We start from the raw sequence: 23,312 nt of genomic DNA, 5'->3' as shown, positions 1-23,312 counted from the left end.
ATCTTTAAAATTAAATCATGTAGGAGCAGATTGCATGGAATTGAAGCATATATGACAAACATACTAAACCAGTTCAACAGTAAACAGTCCATGTAACTTTGGTTTTCATTGTGTATTGTTACCTAGTAATAACAATCCACCTGTTCAGGGCGTAGCAACAGTGACACCCTTTACGTAGAGACTAAAGGTCATGTTTTCACTTCATAAATATACCACAAGTGAGGTTGTTTCTTCAAGTGGTTTAGTAATTTTGTAAACTGGCTGCTCTTTTTGAGGATTTTAAAAGTCTCCGTGAATTAAAACATGAAAATAATTTAACAATGGCACCAAGATAAGATGTTTTGAGGCAATAGCATGCTTTCAAAACAATAAATACAATGACAAAAGCACCCCATTAAACATTTCCCATTGCAAGTCAAGTGTATATTTCTAGAAGTTTTTGCATTTTTAATACTTTAAACTGATTAAAAACTTACACATGGTCGTTTTCGGGTTCTGCTAAACTGTGGGGATAAAGTTTACACTCGCCAGTCGGTTCAGAAAACACACTAGTGGAACAAGTAATTGAAATTGTTTGGAGTAGCAATTACAGCTCGAGGTAAATAACAGCTAGCAGGCTAACTTTAAAGTGCTGCGTCAAGCTGACTGGAAATGAAGCTAGCAGCAGGAAACCAGGCACCGCCAGACCACAGGCCGCCGCCAGGACCTGTTTCGTTTTGATTGAGGAAGCTGGTGTGAAGAAACGGAAAGAGGAAGTTATAAGTTTTGTTTTGTTTTTATTCTTTATTTCATTCATTTATAACATAAAATAAAAAATAATGTAAATGCAAACTTCTCCAAACTAGAATGAAAGGGAGCAGAAAGAAGACAAGTCTTATTTTATCTGCCCCTTTATCCCCAGAACTCAATTTACCAAAAAAGTACTTAAAACAATAACAACAACATAAACAACAACAAAAAATAAAACAGACCATGTATAAATACAATAATTGTTTTCAATATTTTTACCTTTGTATACTAGACATGTGATTTTCAAAACAAATTCTCATCCAAAATGACACCCAGAAATTTGATTTCCCTTACTCTATTGATTTCAATACCATCTATACTAACTGAAGCACCAGTGTCTCTCCCTCTGTTACTAAACATCATGAAGTTTGTTTTTTCAAGATTCAGCAATCATTTATTTACATCAAACCATGTTTTTATTCTCTTAAATTCTTGTTTAACCACATTCAACACCTGTGTTAAATGTTACACAGTGTCAAGCAAAGATTATTTTACAGCCACTTGGCTGGCTTTATCATCATTGTATTGTTATTTGACACATCAAAATGTCAACATTACTTATCTTCTTTAATTCTTCTTTTATTTATTTTTCTATATTAAAATATAAGTCGTCCTGTTTCAACAATTCTGTTTAATTCTTCTTCCTGTTCTTCTTCTCTATATTGTAGTAAGAGGATCAATATAGAACTGTGTCAAGGAGCTAAGAATGAATTAATAATATTTCAGAAATGCCCCATTTTTTAATTTTTCAAACTAGTGCAAAAAAATAAACTAACAACTTTTGTTTCCTGTGTAAAGTTCGTCATTTGTACTTTTATTTGTTGTACTTGAAGAGTGTCTCAGTCGTGCTGTTATTTTGAAAAGTTGCAGAGGAAACTGTGCAGTTCCGGTGACTAACTTGACCCGGGTCAGTGTGGAGGAGAGGATGTGGGTCTGCTGACATCTGCAAGCCAGAGGTTTAACTGGAAGACGACCGCAGTCAGGCTGACACATAACGGCCTCAGCAACCGGGAACAAACTCCGAGACATGTAACTTGTCGAGCAGGTAAACTCTCACCGGCTAACCTCGTCTTTTTCTGTTCCAGGGAAATGCTTTTTTTCCCTAACGTGACGCGGTGTCCACAAGTCTCTGTTGTCGATAACTTAATTTGTGCTCTCGCCTCATTTGCATGTCTGCTAAAGTCACCAAAGTTAAACAGCAAAGTTTGACGCCGAAGCTAATAAATTAGCTCAAAGTGGTCATTTAGCCGCTAACTGTCGCTTTTGGAAAGTTGAGATTTGTCATTGTTCTTCCGAGTCACTGCTGCGCTAATCTGCATACTTAATGCGACCTTCAAAGACACTGAAGCTTCCAGCCTTGTGTGCTGGCTGTCAGATAAATTATGATGCTAACACTGATTTAGTTTGACAGATGTGAAGACCTGTTGCTGAACTGTGCGTTACCGACTGCAGCTGTACTCGTGACAGACACCCTCCACTCTTCTCTCCGGTCTCTCCTTTGCCTTCAAGCGCCTTTCGAGTCGCCTTTGCACTAATGAAAAGAGCAAAAACATAATTAAGATGAAAGTTAGATGAATAGAAGGGCAGCGGAGAGAAGTGCCGTGCTTTACTTTTGCTTTCAAGTGGCACATTTTGCTCATTCAGTCTGCTCAAGTGAAGCAAGAGAAGCTGCATTTGTCAGAGCTTTGTTTTAAAACACAGCCCGAGTCTGTTTGGGTTTATTTGTATGTGTGTCAGAGACATCCAGCTTTTAAATTAATCCCATCATCAGTCACTGCAGCCCGGCTCCTTTAAAACACTTGCTGTCAGAGTTGTGTACCCTGAGTATAATTAGCTAAGAGCTGTTTGTGTTGCTGAGAGGAGTCAGTGATCCCGTCTTGTGGGTCTTCTTAAACCTTGCGTCGCTGAGTGTCACTTTGTGTAACCTGTTCCACTGATGCTTCTTGGATTTTTACACCAGTTGCAGCTACTTGTGTTTCTATCTTGACTGGTTGACAAGGAAATGAGCTGTGTATTGTATGCAGCACATACTGTTCATTCCAGGCTGACCATGGAGACCAAAGGGAACTTGTACCGCAACATTAACTTCAGACCTGACATCAGACATGAAGCCTAATTTGGCTTAGTGGTAGAAGTATTATTCAGATCTAATACCACTGTAGCAATGTAAAAAGACTGCTTTACAATAGTAAAAGTTCTGCATGAATACATATTTGTACAATAATGAGCAGCACAGTATTAAAGTGCTGCTTTGCTCCCTCGGACTGAAGCATAATTGCATTTAACATCATTAGATTGCCGGAAATAGAAGATAACCATCAATTCATGAGCATTATTTTTCCATCGATCTCTTTTTTGCCACTTTTAAGGTTAAATAGTTACCAGCACAGGAAGGCAAATGTCATCCCTTGCCTACTTTTTTGTGTGATTTTCTTTCAACCAGAAACTGGAAAAGGATTTAAGCTGCATCTTAGCCCTCTGTGCCCTCCTCCTCGCTCCCAACAGCTCCCCAGTAAGGCTATCAGATTCAGAGAGAGTGGAAGGTGTGTTGGACAGCCAATAAAAGGGGGTTTTGTCTGCAGGCGTCTCCATTTTGAGACCTCAGGACTCCCAAGTCCTCTGGCCGGAGCCCAGATTGGAGTGAAAGGGCTGTGCTGCTGCCTTGATGGAATCAGTGAAAGTCCAATTTCCTTTGACTCTGTATCATAGATCCGTGGACTCGTGTGCAGCAGCATTTTCTGAGAAGCGACATGAAACCAAAACCTTTCCCAGACATAACAATGTTTTTGTAGAAGTAGGAATTAGCCATCACTGGGCTGTGGTATGAGGAAGAGGAAACACTGCAGGGGTGTGTGTGTGCGTCTGCGTGTGCACATCATTATTACCACTAAGCCTGTCTGGCATTAGCTGGCACTACTGTAAACGGCACCCTGCTCTAATATTAATGCAACACAATTATGTGATTACATCCAGTTCAGTGTTGACATAGTTAAGTGGTCTGTTCTTACCGCCACCCAGTCTTTTAGATTTTGGCATGTTAAGCTCATCTGTCAGACACGCATGTCTAAATTGCGATCTTCATGTGTCTATAAACCCACGATAATCCTATTTCCAAAAAAGCAACAAAGGGATGTTTCCTTGTGTAAATTTTCCAGCCCAGGTTTTTGGGCAACCTCTATTTTTGGCTCAGTGGAGTGGAATAGAAATCCTAAAGTGAAGAATCTTTCAGAAGACCTGATACTTAACTAAATGTTGCGTGCATAGACGTGAGTGTGATTACTATCACACTGTTTTGTTTAAAATGTGTGTTTTGTGTTGATGGAAAGATGTTGTGCAAGCGTGTGTATTGTGTTGTACTCTGACTGACAAAAGACACTTGATTGTAAGATACACAGATTGCAAATGGAAAAATGTGATTCTCGCAGTCAAGGTCGTACAAAAGAGTTTCTTGCTGTGTGTGTGGGACCTATCACAGAAGACTTACGGCCGCCAAGGTTTGCTTAGGAGAGGTATTGACATGAACAAGTGTGATTGGGCTGAGTAGAAACCACACAGTGTGATTATTAGTAAAAGCTGTAACAAATGTGAAGCATCACAGCATTGAAATATGAGTAAAAACTTCATTACAATGATGCGTAAAACTGCTCCGTTATAATGAAGTTCAGCAGGCTACCGTATCTCTCACTGGAGTGCAGCATCGACTCAATTTATTCAGCACACTGCTGTACTCTAAGCCATAATTTGTCCCCTTTCATCTTTGCAAATTGTATTTAATAAGCATCTTAATGCAGCCTTGAGCATGTGATTATATTTATGATGTCGGTGTTGATTATTACTGGTCTATTCTATTGGAGCTGCGTCCTCGGGGCACTTGTGAATTTACAGGCAGACACAATCTTACTTGGGTGTAAGTGTTTAGATGAATAGCTTCACTTAATTGTGAATGGGTTCTTACTTGATTAACCCTCATCCTAATAGGGAGAGCTTTGTTTAAAGACTCGAGTCTTTAAAGTTTCCGCCTGTCAGAGGAAGTTGCTAAGTTGAAATGACTAGTTCAGTGTTGCCTTCTCTGTGTTGTGTTTCTGACATGTGATAGATGAATCTTAATGATCATAGTTTAATCATGTCGATTTCATTTCTTTCCTCCAGAGGCTTGTGTCCTGAAGGGCACCCTAAAGCTCTGCCAGTGACGGTGCCTCCTTGGTGCGTTCCGTCATGAGGGGGCGCTGCTCTCGGAAACTGGGCGTGCTGGCCAAGGCTGGCTTCTTGCTGTGGCTCCTGTGGCTGGGCTACCTTTTGTTGGAGCGCTCCACGTACCCCTCCTCTCCGTCTGCAGAGGAAGACGATGAAGAGCGCAATGTTTTGGCGAGACAGGTGAGTGTAGAAGAGAGTGGGATTGATGGGGAGCTGGCTCGGCCGCTCTACCCTAAACCAGCACCAGACGGCAATGCACCAGGGGAGTGGGGTCGGGCCACACACCTCAACCTCAGCCCTGAAGAGAAGAAGCAGGAGCAGGATACTGTGGAGCGCTACGCTATCAATATCTATGTCAGTGACAAGATCTCCCTGCATCGGCACATCCAGGATCACAGGATGAATGAGTGAGTAGAGCAAAAACACGCAACGACCCATTAGTCACTGAGTAATTGGCTGCGACAGCCTGTTGACTAGAAGTGTTTTGCAGCAAATTGCTACTTCCTTTTTATTGCTTTCTGTTTTTTCTTTGAGGTTCTGGCCAAAACATATGGCCTGGCATGTTGCCTGGAGCAGCACTACAACTGTGATAGGGATAAATGACTCAGTAGAGATTAAGTTGAACTCTTTACTGGAATCAGTTTTTCACTGACAGTTAGAAACAAGGATGAAGGCTCTTGTGATGTATTGCAGGGCTTATTGTAGCTGGTGTAAGCAGCTCTCTGCCTGAATGGATTTATTCCATTCAGAGCTGTTGTCCATAGCTATTCTCAGCTCAGTCTCTGTGGTGAAATGCACTGTGTGATGTCTTTTATTAGTAGTTTCTGCTTCCGCCTTTGCCGTATCCTTTACTGGCTCCCATTCTGATCAAACCCAGATGTAGTATCAGTGTCAGTGTGGTGAGAACCATCATTTAATTATGTACAGACCGTGCGTTTAGCTTTCGTGCCCTGGAGTGTTGAGTGACGCATACATACTTTGTAGCTGCGGATTCAAGATTATTTCTAAGTACATTTTTTCTAAAATAGGAACAATTAAAAAGGTCACACTGAATCGTTTGAGTTGCCCTTTAGAGTACAGACAGACAAAAATGAATCGCATAGGTTGGCTAGGTGAAGCTGTTTTACCAGATAACCGAAGGCTGATACTTTGATCTTCTCCCTGCGCTGAGAAAACTGCCAGGGAGGTTGACAGTCACACTTTGTTCTCATTCAGAGATAAAGTTGAAACAAGAGATACCGTTATCACTGTAATAGCATTCCTGGGCAGTACTTTGTAGAGAAACAAACCCACTATACCAATGTGTGATGCGTGTCTTTGCCTTTTGGTGAGTGGTTTCGAACCTGTTATAAGTGATTGAAGACACATTGTGAGTTGTCAATTAGCAGGGAAGTAGTGGCGTACAGTTTTGTCTCATATGCTTACTTGTAACATTATGGAGCGACCGTGACACCAGACACAGTGGTGCTCTTGGCTTGTTTTTGCACGGACAGATCTTCTTCGTACGCTTACAGAGTTGTCATGTTAATGAGAATTTTTTGGCAAGCTCCAAAGAGGTTTAAGCCAATGCCAAGAGCAAATCACCGGCTCCAAAATGAAAAAAGCGAGGGCTGAAAGATTTTGGTGAAAATATGTTGTTGTTTTTTTTAGTAGATTTTCCAATAGTGATTTGGTTTGTAATACATTTTTTTTAACAGTCAAGCTTCAGTTCAGTATTCACTGTGATGCTGCATTACCACACGAGATACGATCAAAATGTCAACTCTTCTATATCATGGAGCAAGGATGACAACTTAAACATATGAATTGCTCCCAACATGTGTTTGTTACGGACACAGAGCTCTACATTATGGCATTTGTTACCTCGCAATACCTTCATGAGCCTTTTCAATATAGAGTAACAGTGGCAAACAGCACCGAAAAAGTAGTTTGTTTAGCAGACTTTGTAAGACCTTCACTGCTTTCACTTGACTTTTTGTCCGTAGACTCGTCATATCACTGACTGTGGTGCATTTTTGATTGCTAGTATAGATTTGTGGAGCTGTCTTTTGATGTGGTGACTGTTCCATGACAGACCTAGCAGGATACTTGTATTTGTTGTTGTGCACCTGTCATGGAAAAATTTCCAATTCTTCTGACTGAGAGGCAGTGTTTTCTACCATGAATGGAACATATTTCTTGGGTTTCACATGATTGTCAGTGGACATATACACACTTAATTTGGGCCACTTCTGATTGATTAGCATGACTGTCACACAAGGAGGATGGCATGGTATACATCCATTGACATGACAGTTTAAACTTGCTGCATGTATTGCACTGTATAAAATGTCTTGGGTTTATTTTACTCAACTACAGCAGACATGTTTGCTTATCAAATGGTGAGAAACGACAGGAAAATGCATAGAATTCTGTCAAAAAGGGGGACACAGGCTCATTACCTTTACTGTACACATAGTGTCATGCATCACCTGCCAAAAGCCCTCTCTGAACTTGGAAAATCCCTGCATATATGGATGGGTTGTGAAAGAACATGTTTTTACGACTGAATACATATAGATGAAGTGTGAGTGATCGTCAGGCATCATGGTCTGTTATTACTTGAAGTGAGATTTGTGGATTCCACTCTTCACAGGTATCAGTGAATGGATGGAGAATTCCCCTTTAGTTGTCAGATCATGGCCCCAGGTGCAATAGTTTCTACTTGGATTTTGGCCTAGCGATACTCTACGCAAATAGATTATGTCCTGTGAGGTTAATTTACTTTAAGGTGATGTGTAAATGCTTGTTATCATTCAGGACTCATTCCATGACAGCTTAAGTTTCCTGTTGAGAGTAGGTTTCGTTGCCCAGTTGCTTTAGTCTGCTCTCTCCACGATGAAAGTGCAGCACTATGAACACTTTTCTTTTAAAGGAAACAAATCAACAGATTTAATTGGCTTGGATTAATGCTAGGAAATAGTGTTTTTGTTCTAATCCCAACTCGCTTCCAGCAGTGTCATAGCCGTGAGATGAGTCTCTGGCCCCAAAAATAACGGTTAGTCTCGTTTTTGTCAAAGTAGTGAAGTTCTCACTGTACTGTAGACAAAATAATAGAGTTTATAGGAAATATTTGTCCTTTAATGATTCTTCCTTAGCCCCATCTTTACTGCCTAGTTTGTTCTCATTCTGTTAAGTTTTCATTCCTGTTATTTTAATTTTCTCCACTTTAGCTCTCTCCATTTTGCTCTTTTCGTCTGCTTGCTCACGTTTCTGCCATCTCTCCCAGAGCGCTTCTGTGGTATGTTGCTCATCGGTGTGATACCCTCCCCACCCCCATCCATATTTCTGGAGCTCTCTTTATTGTTTTAATGACTGCCATCTGGATTAAGACCAAATACTTCCTCCTGCCACACTAGTTGCTGAAGCTGCTCTGGCCATATGAAACACTGTCTCTTACTTATGAGTTCCTTCTAAATTCCTGTTGTTTTTTTGATAAATATGTGCTGTATACGTCTACTAATGCTTATGTCAACTCTGTCTCTCCCTTCCTCCACCCACACAAACACACACACACGAATACCTTAGATGCCGAAGTAAGAAGTTTGACTACCGACATTTACCCACCACCTCTGTGATCATAGCCTTCTACAACGAGGCCTGGTCCACCCTTCTGAGGACTATTCACAGTGTGCTGGAGACCACGCCTGCCATCCTGTTGAAAGAGATCATCCTCATTGACGACGACAGTGACCGAGGTCAGGCACTCAGCGCTAAACAAACCTGTGTTGTTTTGTCTCTCTGAAAGACAAAACAACAATCTGGCAGAATAATGTCTTTTCAAGCTGAGAAACAAAGAGGACTGACAGTTTTGGCCTAGTTTAGTAAAGCAGCCGCGCCAAACCTCACTTGTGTGCTTTGATTTTGTCACGGTGACAGCGTACAGACGTCTCTGCTATAAATAGCAAAAAAGATGCTATATATGGAGCGGTGAGCAGTGAATGTCTCTGGATATATTACAAAAACAATTAGGAAAAACATCCTAGTTATGAAACAACAGTCAGTGTTAGGAAGTAGCAACTTCTTGGCAAAGCAGCTGCAGATGATTAGTTTTATTCCTGCAGGTCTCTGCTCCAGCCTCAGCTTGTCTCATTCTTAGTGTTCATGCTTGTGTGAATGTGGGGTTTCATTTTGGTAGCAGGCTCGTATTTCCAGTCCATTAACTGAAAAACAAGAAGATGAATAAAATGTTATTATTCATATAATTCTGGAGTGAGCCTCTGTGTGAGATAGTCGGAAACTTTAGCCCTAACGTTCTTGACCTTGGTTACAGTATGTGTAACAAAGTAGTCACAACTCAAAGTCTGCACACTGACTTTAAGGAGCTTTCAACCACATCTCACAGTTTCCAGCAGTGAATTGAATGTCTGCTTTCTGCGGACTTTGAGAATGATACTACTCCGTCTCAGAAACTGGATATAGGAGCAGCTTGATGTCTGTCTGTGTTAATGGAATTAGGATTTGTTCCCAGCTAGTCTCGTCCACGTGCATTGGAGACATTACACCATAATGGTGACTTCAGTGAGCACTGAGCTGCTCTGACATCATTTCCCCTCCGTTAACCGCTCTGACCAAATGGAATGCTAGACATGCCACTCCCGAACCAGAAGGGTTGCTGCAGACAGACAGCGACTGGAGGACTGACAGCTCTGTCATATTGTCCAGCTGGTTGAACAAGGTCTTTAATATCAAGCTTATCAAGACGTCAGTTGTTTATTTGCATATAATATGCATAGTATGGCATTCACCAACAAGTGCTGAAATGTCAGAACTGATGTAGCTCATGTGATAAATGTATTATAAAATGTGGTTTCCCAAATCCCATAACACTGTCACTCAACTCTAAAGCCTTTGAGCTGGATTTGTGCTGCTGCCCGCAAATTTCCTTTTGGCTGAATCTGACCTGTGCTAATTGGGGCAGCAACTAATGGTTATTTTCATTTTAGAGCAATCTGCTGATTCTAAACTTGTTTGGTCTATAAAATGTGAAAAATCAGAGGCCGAGATGACATCTTCAAATGTCTTGTTTTTTCCACTACCCAAAGACATACAGCTTAATGTAACAGAGGATTACTTTAGGATTACTTTATTAGACTTTTTCAAATCGATTAATTGAAAAACTCAATAACTGAGCAAGCACTTCAAACACTAATCAGGTTAGGAATAAAAAATAAAGTGATTGACTAGATGGACAACAAACTTGGGCATTTTTTGAGTCAGGAGTTCGCAATTAAAACAGAAAAGGGTAAAAATTTAATATTTGACATGCACTGAAGAGACATACTTACAAATATGTGTATTTGTTGCTTGTGGTTTGCTAGATTTGAATGTCGGCAGTCGTTTTTACTAAGTATAAACATATGCTGAAGCTAATTGGTTATTCTAAATTTGCCCGTAGGCGTGAGTGTGACTGTTTGTCTTGTTTTAAGTTACTGTAGTGTTTTTAAATTATTTTCTTGTTTTTCACTGTGAAGCGCTTTGGTCACCCTTTGGGCTGTTGCAAAGGGCTGCATAAATAAACTTTGGTGGATTCTACTGACATCTTGACCATAGCAATTTCATAAACCACGAAATTGGAAGTAGCCATGTTCCTCTCTGCCAGTTTAAATAACTGTTGTCCATCTGTAAGAAAGGAGAGCTTTGTGGGAACAGGAAATGATGTAATTTTAATGATAAGAATCTTTATCCGTGTGTGCTTGTGTGTTTTGTGCAAAATAGTCTACCTGAAATCCAAGTTGGCCGACTACATTAGTGATCTGGAACGTGTCCGACTCATCCGCACCAACAAAAGGGAGGGTCTGGTTCGGGCACGTCTCATCGGCGCCACCTATGCCACAGGCGATGTACTGACATTTCTTGATTGCCACTGTGAGTGTGTCCCTGGCTGGATTGAACCTCTGTTGGAACGGTGAGACTTTTCCATACAGTTAAAACCAAAACTCTCTTGAAATTGACACAACGATTGCCTTTTTCCACCTTCACCCAATTTCTGCATTTTCCTGCCTTTGTACGTAGGATTGGTGAGAATGCCAGTACCATCGTGTGCCCCGTGATTGACACCATTGACTGGAACACCTTCGAGTTCTACATGCAAACCGATGAGCCGATGATCGGAGGATTTGACTGGAGACTCACCTTTCAGTGGCACTCTGTCCCCGAAGTGGAACGCAAGAGGCGCAAGTCTCGCATTGACCCCATCAGGTAACAGTATGATACTTTGTGACGTCTCCTCGCATGAGAGATCACCTTATCAGATTGGCACGTACCGGTGTGGAGATCTGCTGTCAAAAATGTAATACACCTCTCACTGCGAATGTGTTTCTATGTGTTCTCAGTTCTACTTAGAATAAAACACTTGCTACTTTTATTACACCTTAACACTGTGGGATTGCTCTGTACTTCCTGTTAAAATGATGTTCTTATGCCTGTATTCTGGCAGGTCTCCCACTATGGCAGGTGGCTTATTTGCTGTGAGCAAGGCTTACTTTCAGTACCTTGGCACATATGACACAGGCATGGAGGTGTGGGGAGGAGAAAACCTGGAGCTCTCCTTCAGGGTGAGTTCAATTTTCCATCAGCGAGGATCACAGCGTAAAGTCTCTGCTTTGCCACCGCAGTGCCACTTAGCAATATGAGACCAGAGTGCAGCTTTTAAAATATTGGGAAAGAGGGACTTGCGGTGTTACCAAATCTCCTGTTCCCACACAGAGCATCCATTGACTCGGCTCGCTTGTAACTGTGATAAAAAGTAAAGCGAAAGCTCAGTAGATGAAGGTTTTTTTGGCAGCTCATTGCCAGAGTGAATATGTTTTCATGATGTAAGCCCCTGATTCATCAATCTAACAGCTAACAGTCAGTGCGTAATTGATGTGAAAGCGACACATGTCAGTGTCGGATCGCAGTCAGCCGTGGCATCTGAAACTGCACCCCGATATTGGCTGATACCTTGTTGTGACGTTGGTGTCGCTTTTCACTTGTTTGCGTCAATCAAACTGGCACAGATTTGTAGACTCTGTGTCTGTTTGTGGCAGGAGGATGCAAGGCTAGGTGATGTAAATCATGTGTGTATGATTTATATGTGGTGTATTTGATTTCAGGGTGAAGATGAATGTGCTGTTCCACTGAGTTATGTGTTATGCATGTGGAAACAAAATTGCCTCTCTTGGACTTTTTGCCATACATAATTTATGTTTAGTGAATTGGCTTTCAGGTCTGTTTTTGGAGTGCTCAAAAATAATGGTGCGTGGTAAAATGCCTGGTGAATTAAGACTGAAAAGAGTGTCATGTCGAGGCTGTTTGGCCATGGATATATGATAATGATTTTGCCTTGTGTAATTGGAACATAGCTCAGCCAAGTATCAAGAAAAATCTTGTTAACAACCTTTCATTCTTTAAGGTTCTTTTTTTTGGGGGGTTTTTCTATGGCGAAATATCTAGCAATTATGCAAGGTGAAATGGAATCATAAATCAGAGTGGCGTTCAAATGCAACTGTATGACTCACAAGAAGCAGGGGTTGAATTTTTATGGCAAGATTGAAGATAAATTATTCATTCAGAAGGGACTTGCAGCATAGCATCAGCCAGCGCACACATTATTTTTTATGAAGTAAGGTTTGTATACCAGTTCAAATAAATGTTTAGGCTTCCCTGTGCTTGGACATTATGTAAAATATGTAAGATGATGTAAAAATCTTAGCTTCCCATCTGCATATAAATATTTTAACATACTTGAATATTGTGCCAAGCCAAACTGTGTGGGAGATTAAGCCCTTTTAACACAAAGTGCTCAAAGTTTAGGCGTTGAAATGTGGTTGAACAAATACACTTCAAGCCAAACTGAATTGTTATATTCAGTATTTTCTGGAAAGTCATGTGTAGTCAGTGACTTTCTGAAGCTTTTGATCCATAGATGTCACCCTCTCTGCTATTGCTCTCACAGGCCTCCTCTGCAGCCACCTTCAGCTTTTGCTTGTCTGCTGTTAGTCTGGTCTTCACCTGCTGGAATGCAGCTCAATCAAATTGAGATCACGTGATGAACTCGGCCAGTTGAGGATATTCTTCCTCTTTGTCCTGAAAAGCTCTTGTATGTATCGCATGCATAATGAAATGGCATCCAATCTGAGCGCACGTAATGCTCTTGTAAACCTCTGCTTTTCATCCTGTTACATTCTGTCAGCAGTAAAATGAACAATAAATGCCAGTGTGCCAGATCCATCTGCAGCCATACATACACCAGCCATGACACAGATGAAGCAGTGCTTTGGCTCACAAGCTAAACCTTTTTTTTTCTCTTCTGTTTTAGACCATTTTGGCAGACGTTAGTTTTGCAAGTGTACTAGATTCTGAGAATTGCAGCTTGGCCTTTCTGTTTACAGCTTCAGCTAAATGCTCCGAGGTTCTAGTCATAAAAACTTCTCTCAAAGAAATGTATGCTTACACCCTGCAAACTGTTACGGATTTGCTGTGCAGGGCTGAAGGTTTCTGTCTTTGCCAGGCAAGTGATTTTTTTTTTCTCAGTCTAACAGGCCATTTGCTATTTTGTAGTTTTTCTGTGTCAATTGCTTAAAAAAAAGGTTGTTGCTGTTGATTTAAGCAAGCCAACTACCTTTTGTCATCTCTCTGATAGTTTTTTTTTTTTGCTCTTTTCAGCTGCATGATTATCTTCTCCTCACAGTGACAGAAAACTCCTCCCTAATCTAAACAACAGCTCTCAACTGTCAGTCTGTTCTGAGCCATGTATGAGCCCCTTTGTGCATGAACCGACGTAGAAATGACATACAGCTGCCAACAAGGAAAACCATTCAGCAGCCCAGTGTCCAGTTACTTATAAACCCTTGCTATTTTGTGCACTGTGTTAAAAGAACTATATCTCACTGTTGGTTTTTTCAGTATTGATGTAATTCTACTCAAATTGAAGTTGAGACTTGGTACTTTATTGTACTATCCATATTTTATTTCAGACTGAATGTGCTGCAATACAGAGCCTGATGATCAAAATAATTTGCAATTGTCCAAATCCTTTCATTTTGGACTGCATATTGAATTTGATTTGAATTCTCAAGCAGCAAAGTTCACCTGTTGTTGTGGCTTGTCCGTTCACACCTGACAATATACCAGGTTAATGATAAACAGGCTGTATCTGTGTTATTGCTCTTTCTTTATCACACTATGTGTGTATCATTACTACAGCCCACACTAAAGGAGTGGAATCGCATCAATGTAGCTGACAGATAATGCCCTGAATCTAAATGTAAACACGTTGTATAAAAGAACCAGTTGCAGTTGTTTCTGAGCGTTCTATGACAACAAACAAGGAGAACATGCCAAAACATAACAATAAATCAATAGACGAGGAGGGCCGATAATAATCTGAATTCAAAGGAAGTAAAGAAGAAAAGAATTTATCTGGTATGTCATGTGTCTGGCACCCTCAGGTGTGGCAGTGTGGGGGAACCCTGGAGATTCACCCCTGCTCTCACGTGGGCCACGTGTTTCCTAAAAAGGCTCCTTATGCACGACCCAACTTCCTCCAGAATACCGTGCGAGCTGCCGAGGTTTGGATGGACTCTTATAAACAACACTTCTACAAGAGGAACCCCCCGGCCAGAAAGGTACGAAACATATAAACAAAGAAACCACGCTTTTGAACTGTGTGCTGCTGTGATGCTGAACACTTCTGGTATCATATTGGACGAAATCCATTCTCCAAGCACTGTTTCATCTTGGTTAGCCTAGCTTGCTGTTCATTCATTCATTCATTCATTCATTCATTCATTCGTTCATTCGTTCAACTCCTGTTAAATTGAAGCCCTCCATTAATGACGTTACAACTTGCAGCATCATGTTAGTAAAGTACAGTGTGTGTTATAACTTTGACGTTAGATATAGATCTTTTATATGATATAATTCACTTATGTAGGTGTCAACATATCATCACCCTCTGTCTCCCTGACTGGGTCAAACCTGTGTGTGTGTGTGGGTGTGCATGTGGGTGTGTTTGGTACGTGTGCTGTGCCTCTCAGGTTCTGAGCATTGGGCACCATCAAAAATTCATGTATCTCAGTTTCACCTATCTGAAAAAAGTACATTATTTATGTCTAGGATCTTTGATCAAACAATAAATTACCTGGTCAGTGGGAGATTGAACACAGCACTGCCAGATCAGATCATAGGCTGCAATTCTGTTGTACTTCTGGCATAATATGTCAGCTATAGAGCTTTACACATATTAGTGGTTTAGAGTATTGCATGATAGGATTTTTATGAAGTTACTTTTACTTGAATAATCAGACTTTTTACAATATTCAGACAAATGGTCGGCGACTTTCCAGGATCTTCCAGATTTGTTGTTTGCCTTTTGATGAATTTAGAGTAGAATGGCTTAGCCGCATAATCAGTTTTCACAAAGGATTAAAGGAGGATCCAAATCTTATTTACTTACTTACTTACATATTTGTATGTTTTTGTTAATATGAGAAACTGCGTGCCTTACTAGTTTGTTGAGCAACATTTTGTTCAATTTTCTGATCTTGAAACACTGGTTAAAACTTGTAGTGTGTGACTTAAATAGTTTAGGCTACATGTAAGACCATATTTTTACATTTCCCCCTCAGGCATTGCTAAGGAAGACCGTGTGTTAATGTTCTGGACTTGCTTAAGGTGGAGTTCTACAGCTTAGCAAATACAGCTATCTAAAGAATGTACAGTGAGCGTGAAATTGGCGTTCATAAAATTTTGCAAGACGTGCAGGACTTGGCCATCATAACCAGGATGTAAATATTGGCTTTTAGGGTGTGACTGTCTTTGTTTTAGACCCTGTGGTGTGTATTCTGTCATGAATAAAGTCACAGTCAAAAAAGGTGGAGTGATATTGTCATGTCATGGAGGTGTAAACAAACTTTAGCATACTCTCCTGCCAACCAAATACAATGAGGTCTTTCACCAACAGTGACTCATCTACTGTGTGCTTATTTTACAGGAAACCTATGGGGACATCTCAGAGCGGCTGCAGCTGAGAGAGAAGCTGAAATGCAACAGTTTTGACTGGTATCTGAAGAATATCTACCCTGATCTGCATGTACCTGAGGACAGAGAAGGCTGGCATGGAGCTGTAAGTGTCTCCTAACTTTGCACTGGTCCAAATCCCATTATTTATCCAGTAAGTACAGCATTTTATTTTCCACAGATCTCGTGAAATATAGAAGTCACAAAGAGAATGACAGCATCTCTGTGCCTTTTTTAAAAAGTCCATCTGAGTCGCAAACTGGCTATTAGGGTGCGGCATGATATGGGAAAATCTTTCTGAAAGCGAGAACGCTGGACTAAGACAAATAAAGGCTTTGAAACCCATTTGGACTGGGCTCAAGACCATTACAATTCAGGCACCTGATGAAATATTACATTGTAAAATGCTTCGCACACAAATCTTGGTGGGCTCAATGTTGGATTCTGAAGTCATTTATTTTCAGGCTCAACAATGTAACCATTCTGTCTGAAGAAAAAAAAGATAACTCCCTGAGAGATTTCTTCTTCGGCCTTATTTTCCAAAAATCCACCAGTTTCCCATGTTGGAGCTTGTTTCATGTTTTACACTGATAAATAAAAAAGTCACATATGGACACCCTCTTAAAATATGGCCTAAGTCTTTTTTTTTTTTTTTTTTAGGTTTTTCAGGAAACACAAAAAACTAAACCACACCTCACTGAACCTTGACCTAGACTGTTATACTGTGGGGGTAGAATCGCATGATCTGTTCAACTGAGGATGGAGGTAGTTTTACCAGAGGTGGCCAGCATCATGAGGAGATGATTTAGGCAAAAAATAACTTTTGTCAAAAAATGACGTAGGCCATTATTTTAGGAATGTAACGATGTAACAGAACAAGGATACTGTCAAAAATCCTGAATGGTCAACTGTCTAAACTACCCACAGGTACACTGTGACATAACTTGAAAATACTTCATTTTCCAAGGGAGAGATATTTGCATTTACTTGCGAACGCACAACAAAGTAAAATTTATTTCATTGTGATTATTGATTGATAGGTGTGTGTTGATGCAGAAAATAGACAAACAGCAGGGGGAAGTCTGTCTTTGTTTCTAGGAGATGCATCGAATCTGCTAGCTTCAGGGGTGCTGTTCTGTGTGTGACCTTACAATCTGACCTGCCTATAGAGAATAAAACCAATAAAAGAGACTCCACGCAGGAATCGATGCACAGTACAGCATTTTAATTGTTATTGATATGAACTGTTTTCCTCCTTCCAGGTGCGTAGCTCAGGGATACATTCAGAGTGTCTTGACTACAATGCTCCAGAGCACAATCCCACAGGTGCCCACATTTCTCTGTTTGGTTGCCATGGCCAAGGAGGCAACCAGGTACGTTAAGTATTTCACCGTGTTTATCCCGTCTTTCTCCACCTCTCTCACGCACATATTCTCTCTTGACACAATACCACAGTTTCTCTTGGCCCAGTGGGGGATATATGTCCATGCTTTCCGCAGACTCCTAAAACGAGCTGCCACAGTCAATTCCCACCAGAAAATTGCTCTCTGCTGATGTGTCCAGCATGACTGGAATGTAATGAAGGGAAAACTAAATACCGTACTGCATCCACCTATACCTGAAAAAAATTGGGCAGTCAAATCACAGGTGCTTTTAATCTGATTGAATGCCAACTCCAGTGATGGATGGTTTAGCACGTGGCAGATTATTTCCCTGTGAGGATGTATATTTAATGTTGGAGTCAGATAATATGCAGAAGTCCTTTCTGTGGATCTTCAACCTGCTTGATATCTCTGATTACCCCACTGATGCACCGCATCAGGTGTCCTCAGTCACAAAAAGCACCATGTGTGACTGAAAATCAATGTTTGAATGGCTCTCCGGTGAAACAAAAACCGAAGGGCTCATCACCACCTCCCTCCTGCCCCCCTTCTCTGGTCCACATAAGAACCACGTTCCATTTAAAAGATACATGAGCCTCGCAGGCAGAATAAATGGCACAGCCTGGGTAAATAAGTTTGAAGCCAGACACAGCGTCCCCATGTGAGTCTTTTATTAGAAAAGACCATTATGGGCCCTGATGCACCTGAAAGATGTATGAGATGTGAAGTGAAGGATGGGGAAGTATGAAGATTGATAACCTGACCCTCCGTTTAACGGGTAGCCCAGGGAGCATCGCTTCTTTTGTCCCACTGGGCCAGGATGTTGAAATGACACCAGAGGGGAAGAGTTGGGTTTGTGTTCATGTCTGCTTGATTGAGAGGGCCAGGGCCCTGTCTTTACTGATGAGATCCCGTGACACACATGCAGACACAGCATACAACGCTGGCTTAGCGAGGACAGGATCCCACAGCAGATAAAAACATCCTGTAATTCTAGTGGAAAAAAATGCCAGCCTGCATTACTTGGCTTGTTCAAATTCTGTCTAAATACAGAGAGATGTGGCAAAACAAATTGGAAAGAAAGAGGAACATCATTTTAATCTCTTCGTCACTGCAAATACAAGCTTGTTGCTAACGGAACACACTTTTTACTGTGTATATAGGAAAAATAGCCACATAACCAGGTCTCTCTTCTGCCCCAGTACTTTGAATACACAGCTCAGAAGGAGATCCGTTTCAACTCGGTGACAGAGCTGTGTGCTGAAGTACTTGATGGACAGACCTCCATCGGGATGAGACACTGCCCGCGTGATGGGGAGGCCAAACCTCCCAGTGTCATCTGGGAGTTCAGACAGGTAAGGGGTGTATTTCCATGGAAACGCGCTCCCCATCACGCAAGCACAAACCCAACTGTTATTCTGCAGAGTGAAGACTCCCACAAATTCTAATCTACAGTTTTCCCTTTGACCTATACAGGATGGGACCATCTACCATCCTCACTCCGACATGTGTGTGACATCTTACCGCACAACAGAGGGTCGCACAGACACCCAGATGAGGCGGTGCAACCCAGGAGACAAAACCCAGCAGTGGAAGTTTGAATGGTAAAAGGAGAGAGTAAAGAAAGTAGCTGGGAACCTCAAGTGACCTTCTATGACCATAGTGCAATTACTACAGTGGAGGTTGTCCCTGCTGCTCCCAGTTCTCCCACTCTACAAGTCTGCACTCCATTTGAGTGGGAATGACAAGCAACAAAAGGTCCTGGAAAAAGTCACTTTAAGCCAATGATTCACCCAGTTCAGCGCTTTTATACCCATACGGATGACTGAATAAATGCAGATGGCAGCGGAGTGAATGAGAATTGTAAGGTGAGGTTCATTTGGTCTTTTTATAGAGACTACCTGGAACTGAAGACTTTATCTTTTTGTGTTGATTTGAAGTGCCTCTGCAACCAAAATGGAGTACATTGCACACTTGAAGTGTCATTATTGTCATGCGTTCTTGCAACGACTTGAAAGCAGTGAAACTGATTTGACTGTCCAGCACATGAAGAAGTGCCTTCAAAGATATTCAAGACAGTTTCTTTGGAAACTAGTTGCAAAGTCCTGTTGCACTACAGAATGCTACCTTAATGTGCAATTAACATTAATTATTATTGTTAAATCAACATGCTTGTTTGTTAAGAAAAGAGTAAAACTGGGCTGCTGAAAGAAGATGTGCAGGGAACATAAGGTCAGCAGCAAACCAGTTACTTCCTTACATGCTCCATCATGTGAGTGGAAAACAGGGAGAGCGTGTGGTGGTCGTCATACTAGACTGCTTCTCAATTCTGTCTTTTGTCTGTGGAGCCAGTTTCATGGCAGAATACTGCCTGAACAAGACTTGAAGTATAAATTAAGCATTTGAACCAAGTGCATGTTGCCCCAGAGGGCTTGGTGAGTTGACAGGAATGTTGTAATGTATTCTTTCCTGTTGTGTAAAATTAAGAATACCCTCTAAACTCATCTGTCACTTTGCCTTTGAAAAAATGTCATCCTAAAAAACGTGTGTGTGCCAAGATGAAATGTGCCAGTGGGTGTCAGATTTATTTAGAGCATTTTAAATGCTAAAGACTAAAACAACACTGTCTCCATGAACTTGATCTTATTTAGTCGTAAAAAGCCTTAAAGGGAGCAGCTCTGTGCCACTGTTTTGTTAAGACTCCTGTGTGTATAAACTGTACTTGAAACTGCGTCTAAAACACTCCAATTTTGTTGTTTTTTTCCCACCGAGGACCCTATTTGTGCTTCTACTGGGAATCAAGGACCAAGAGATGCAGTGTAACTGCTGGTGAAATGTTTGGCGGTGAATAGCAGCTTTATCTGTTTGAGACTGATTATCACTGAGAAATGTTTGGTCTCTGTGGTCTTTTGCACTCATGAATATGAGATATTCATACTAGTCGGTGGATGCAGTAGGTATACATGTAAGATAACTCCTGTGTTGTGTTACCTTCGTAAATATTGTTCGGTTTAAGGGACCAGAGGAGGACAGTGCTAATATAAAACACCTCTAAAACTACTGATAATGCAAAAGGGAAGCAGATTACTTGATATGAAGAAGATGATGGGAGTGAAATGGGATGGATGTTTGAAAATATGAGAGATTTAAAGCTATTGGGACGATTGAAAGAATAAAAAAAAAAACTAACCACAAATACTGTGATTTGTATTTTTACTGTCTCCACTGCACACACAGCATATTGTCTTGTCAAAAATGGGAAAACAAATACTTTTTTGTTCAGTTTAGTTTTCGTCATCATACGTAGCACAAGGTAGAGCAAAGAGTGCACTATAAAGCTGCTGTAACTCTAATACTTATGTCTTTTTAGTGTGCCAAAGTCTATGCAACATGACATTGAGTTTTGAATTTACCAAAGACAGAAAAGCTGCCTTTAGATCCAGGCTGCATGAGCCATTGCGGCTGAGATTCCAGCATTCATAGTCATTTGGCACCACCTACTGGCACTAATGCTGCTAATGGCAGTCACCAAGAAAGACGGGTATTTGAATTTGTGCCTGAGGAAACCAAATGGTCTGGAACTGCATTAATGTTTAGCTCTTCTGTATTCTTTCTCGCAGATTTCTGTGTTTGCGGTTCCAGAGAATTATTAGTTTAAGTCGCAATATATGCTTTGATAATCTCTTTTTCTGTTCTTGATTCACATTTAAAGTAAGTAAATACTGCAAGTAAAATTAAAGTGAGCAAGTCAGATTTCACTTCTTTTATAATAGTTAGATTCATGGTTTGGGTAATAATTACACATACAGTGTTGTTCAGGGGGTTAATTTGATTAAACTTAGACTCAAAAAATCAAAATGCTATAAATCATGAATGACTTTTGGACTATTTTTAAATTTTTTTTAGTATTTTTATGCCTTTATTTTGTCGTGGCAGTGAGGAGGGACAAAACGGAGAGAAAGCAACTAAGGGAATGTCATGAAGCAGATGGTCCCCAGCTGGAACTTCAACCAGACACTTGCTGCTTAGGGCATTTCTGCCTGTGTGGTATGCACCCTAATCAGTGATCAGAGAATTTATATCCTCTTCCGGAGATTGAGGTGGATGAAAGAGAAACGAAAACATGAAAAATCATTCAGACGACAATAGTGAGCCTGCCGCATAAAGACTGTATTGGCAAAACAGAAAGAAGAACACAAAAAAGGAGTAAGGGCATAAAAGTAACCAGCTGGCAATATGTATTCATAGTATCCATTTTTCATTTTAGATAGGCTACAGACGACTTGCAGACTACAATACATGTCTGTATTCACGCTATGTCTAACCTCATGTCTCCATCTCCTGCACTTGATCCTTTTTCATGTACTGCTGATTTTTTTCATTTATTTCCTCACACTTGTTTCTTTCTTTATCTATCTGTTGAAGTTCTGGTTTATTGCCTTTCAGACAAAATAGGCAGATCTTTGATTGATCATGCCTCAACATTGAAGCTTTTGGCTGCTTGGTTGTGTTTTTTCTTCATTTCCCCTTTTTTCTTTCCTAAACACATCGGCCATTTTGCAACGTTCAGTCATGGTGCCCTTTCAGTTGTGATGTTTTTGGTCCACTCAGACTTCATTTGTGGAATTCCATCCACTAATCTACTACCTTTATCAAGCATTCATCAACAAAAGTCTTATAATCTGAGGTGCGTGAAGAAGGATCAACCAGTTCCATATTGTGTTTTAAATTCCTTCTTTTATTATCCGTGTTGTTTTAGTTTCAACTGAATGCAAATTTATTTCTTAATCCAAAAAAATTCAGCTGTTTATTTAACCCTGATATCTTGAATGAGCCTGTTAATACATTTCAATGTAAGACATTCGGGCGAGAAGTGACACAACAGAGGATAATAACAACCCAAAGGTGCAGCTCACCTGTTTTATTTTCCTGTTAGAACATTTGCACCAAATATCTGTTGCATGGAAAATGCTATCCATCATCCAGTCCTAAATGAAAATGCCCTCATGCATTCACATTAATATTGTGTCTCTGTCAGACACGACAAAGCCCAGTCTACCATGGTATATTACACACTCCGGCTGACTTGTTGCCTTCCCGTGTGTCTTTGTAGTTTTCACAATATGGGTACTCGATCAAACAGTATGCCACTCAAATTACCTTCTCACCTTGAATGGTCGCCTTAATTATTTAGCATTTTAATTTGCTTAAACATACATTTTGTGTCAGATTTCATCTTTGGTGTCAAGAGTTTTCATATCAGTTTCATATGAGTGACAACTGGCCTCATATGGAAAAAGACCACCGAGGTAAATGATTTCTAAAATTGGCTCCCGGGTTTTCCTTAGGTCTTCAAAGGTGTTTCAAAAATGGGTATTTGGTACAGCTGAAGGTACTTCTGGAAGGCTTAGAGAATGACTTATAAGTTTTGGGATAAATAAGAGCTTTAGTAAAAGCTTAGTGCATTTTGGATACTCCTGCAAAGTTATAAGCAGAGTTGGTAAATACCACAAAAGATGGTGTCACTCTTCAGTGATTACCAGTGAGCTATTTGCTGCTTGGGTGGAGTAATAAGTGCTGATTGCCACATCTAAACATTACAACACTCCTGTCTTGTCTGTGTAGATTCTTAGTAATCCAGGTTTTGACATCCAAGAGCCTTTTTTTTCCAGTTCTGAGAGACACCTAAACAACTGGAAAAACCTCTTTTTTGATGAGAGTGAAATAACTTCAAGAACCCAATAAGAGAAGTTCAGTTGCTGTCTACTGAAGCTCCTACAATTACATGACCTGAACCTGAATGACTGAGAATCTACACAAACATGGAACAATGTTCATCAAAACTGTGTAAATGAGTCATGTGGGCCACCTTCGTGCCATATGAATAAAGTTGATTTTGATTTG

At 40.6% G+C, this 23,312-nt stretch overlaps 1 protein-coding gene across 1 annotated transcript; it reads left to right on the top strand.

Moving 5' to 3' along the window:
* Positions 1-1,669: 1,669 nt before the first annotated feature.
* On the top strand, positions 1,670-20,604 carry poc1bl (POC1 centriolar protein homolog B (Chlamydomonas), like). Its single transcript, XM_022202026.2, has 11 exons — positions 1,670-1,834; positions 4,939-5,390; positions 8,551-8,720; positions 10,741-10,930; positions 11,038-11,223; positions 11,462-11,579; positions 14,457-14,633; positions 16,001-16,132; positions 17,289-17,399; positions 18,611-18,763; positions 18,885-20,604. The coding sequence occupies exons 2-11, from the start codon at positions 5,005-5,007 to the stop codon at positions 19,014-19,016; spliced, it is 1,755 nt and encodes a 584-aa protein (XP_022057718.1). The 5' UTR covers positions 1,670-1,834; positions 4,939-5,004; the 3' UTR covers positions 19,017-20,604.
* The last annotated feature ends 2,708 nt before the right edge of the window (positions 20,605-23,312 follow it).

This window comes from Acanthochromis polyacanthus, chromosome 11 (assembly GCF_021347895.1).
Source record: "Acanthochromis polyacanthus isolate Apoly-LR-REF ecotype Palm Island chromosome 11, KAUST_Apoly_ChrSc, whole genome shotgun sequence".
NCBI lineage: Eukaryota > Metazoa > Chordata > Actinopteri > Pomacentridae > Acanthochromis > Acanthochromis polyacanthus.
Note: the sequence above shows the minus strand (reverse complement) of the source record. Positions and strands in the feature narration are given on the sequence as shown.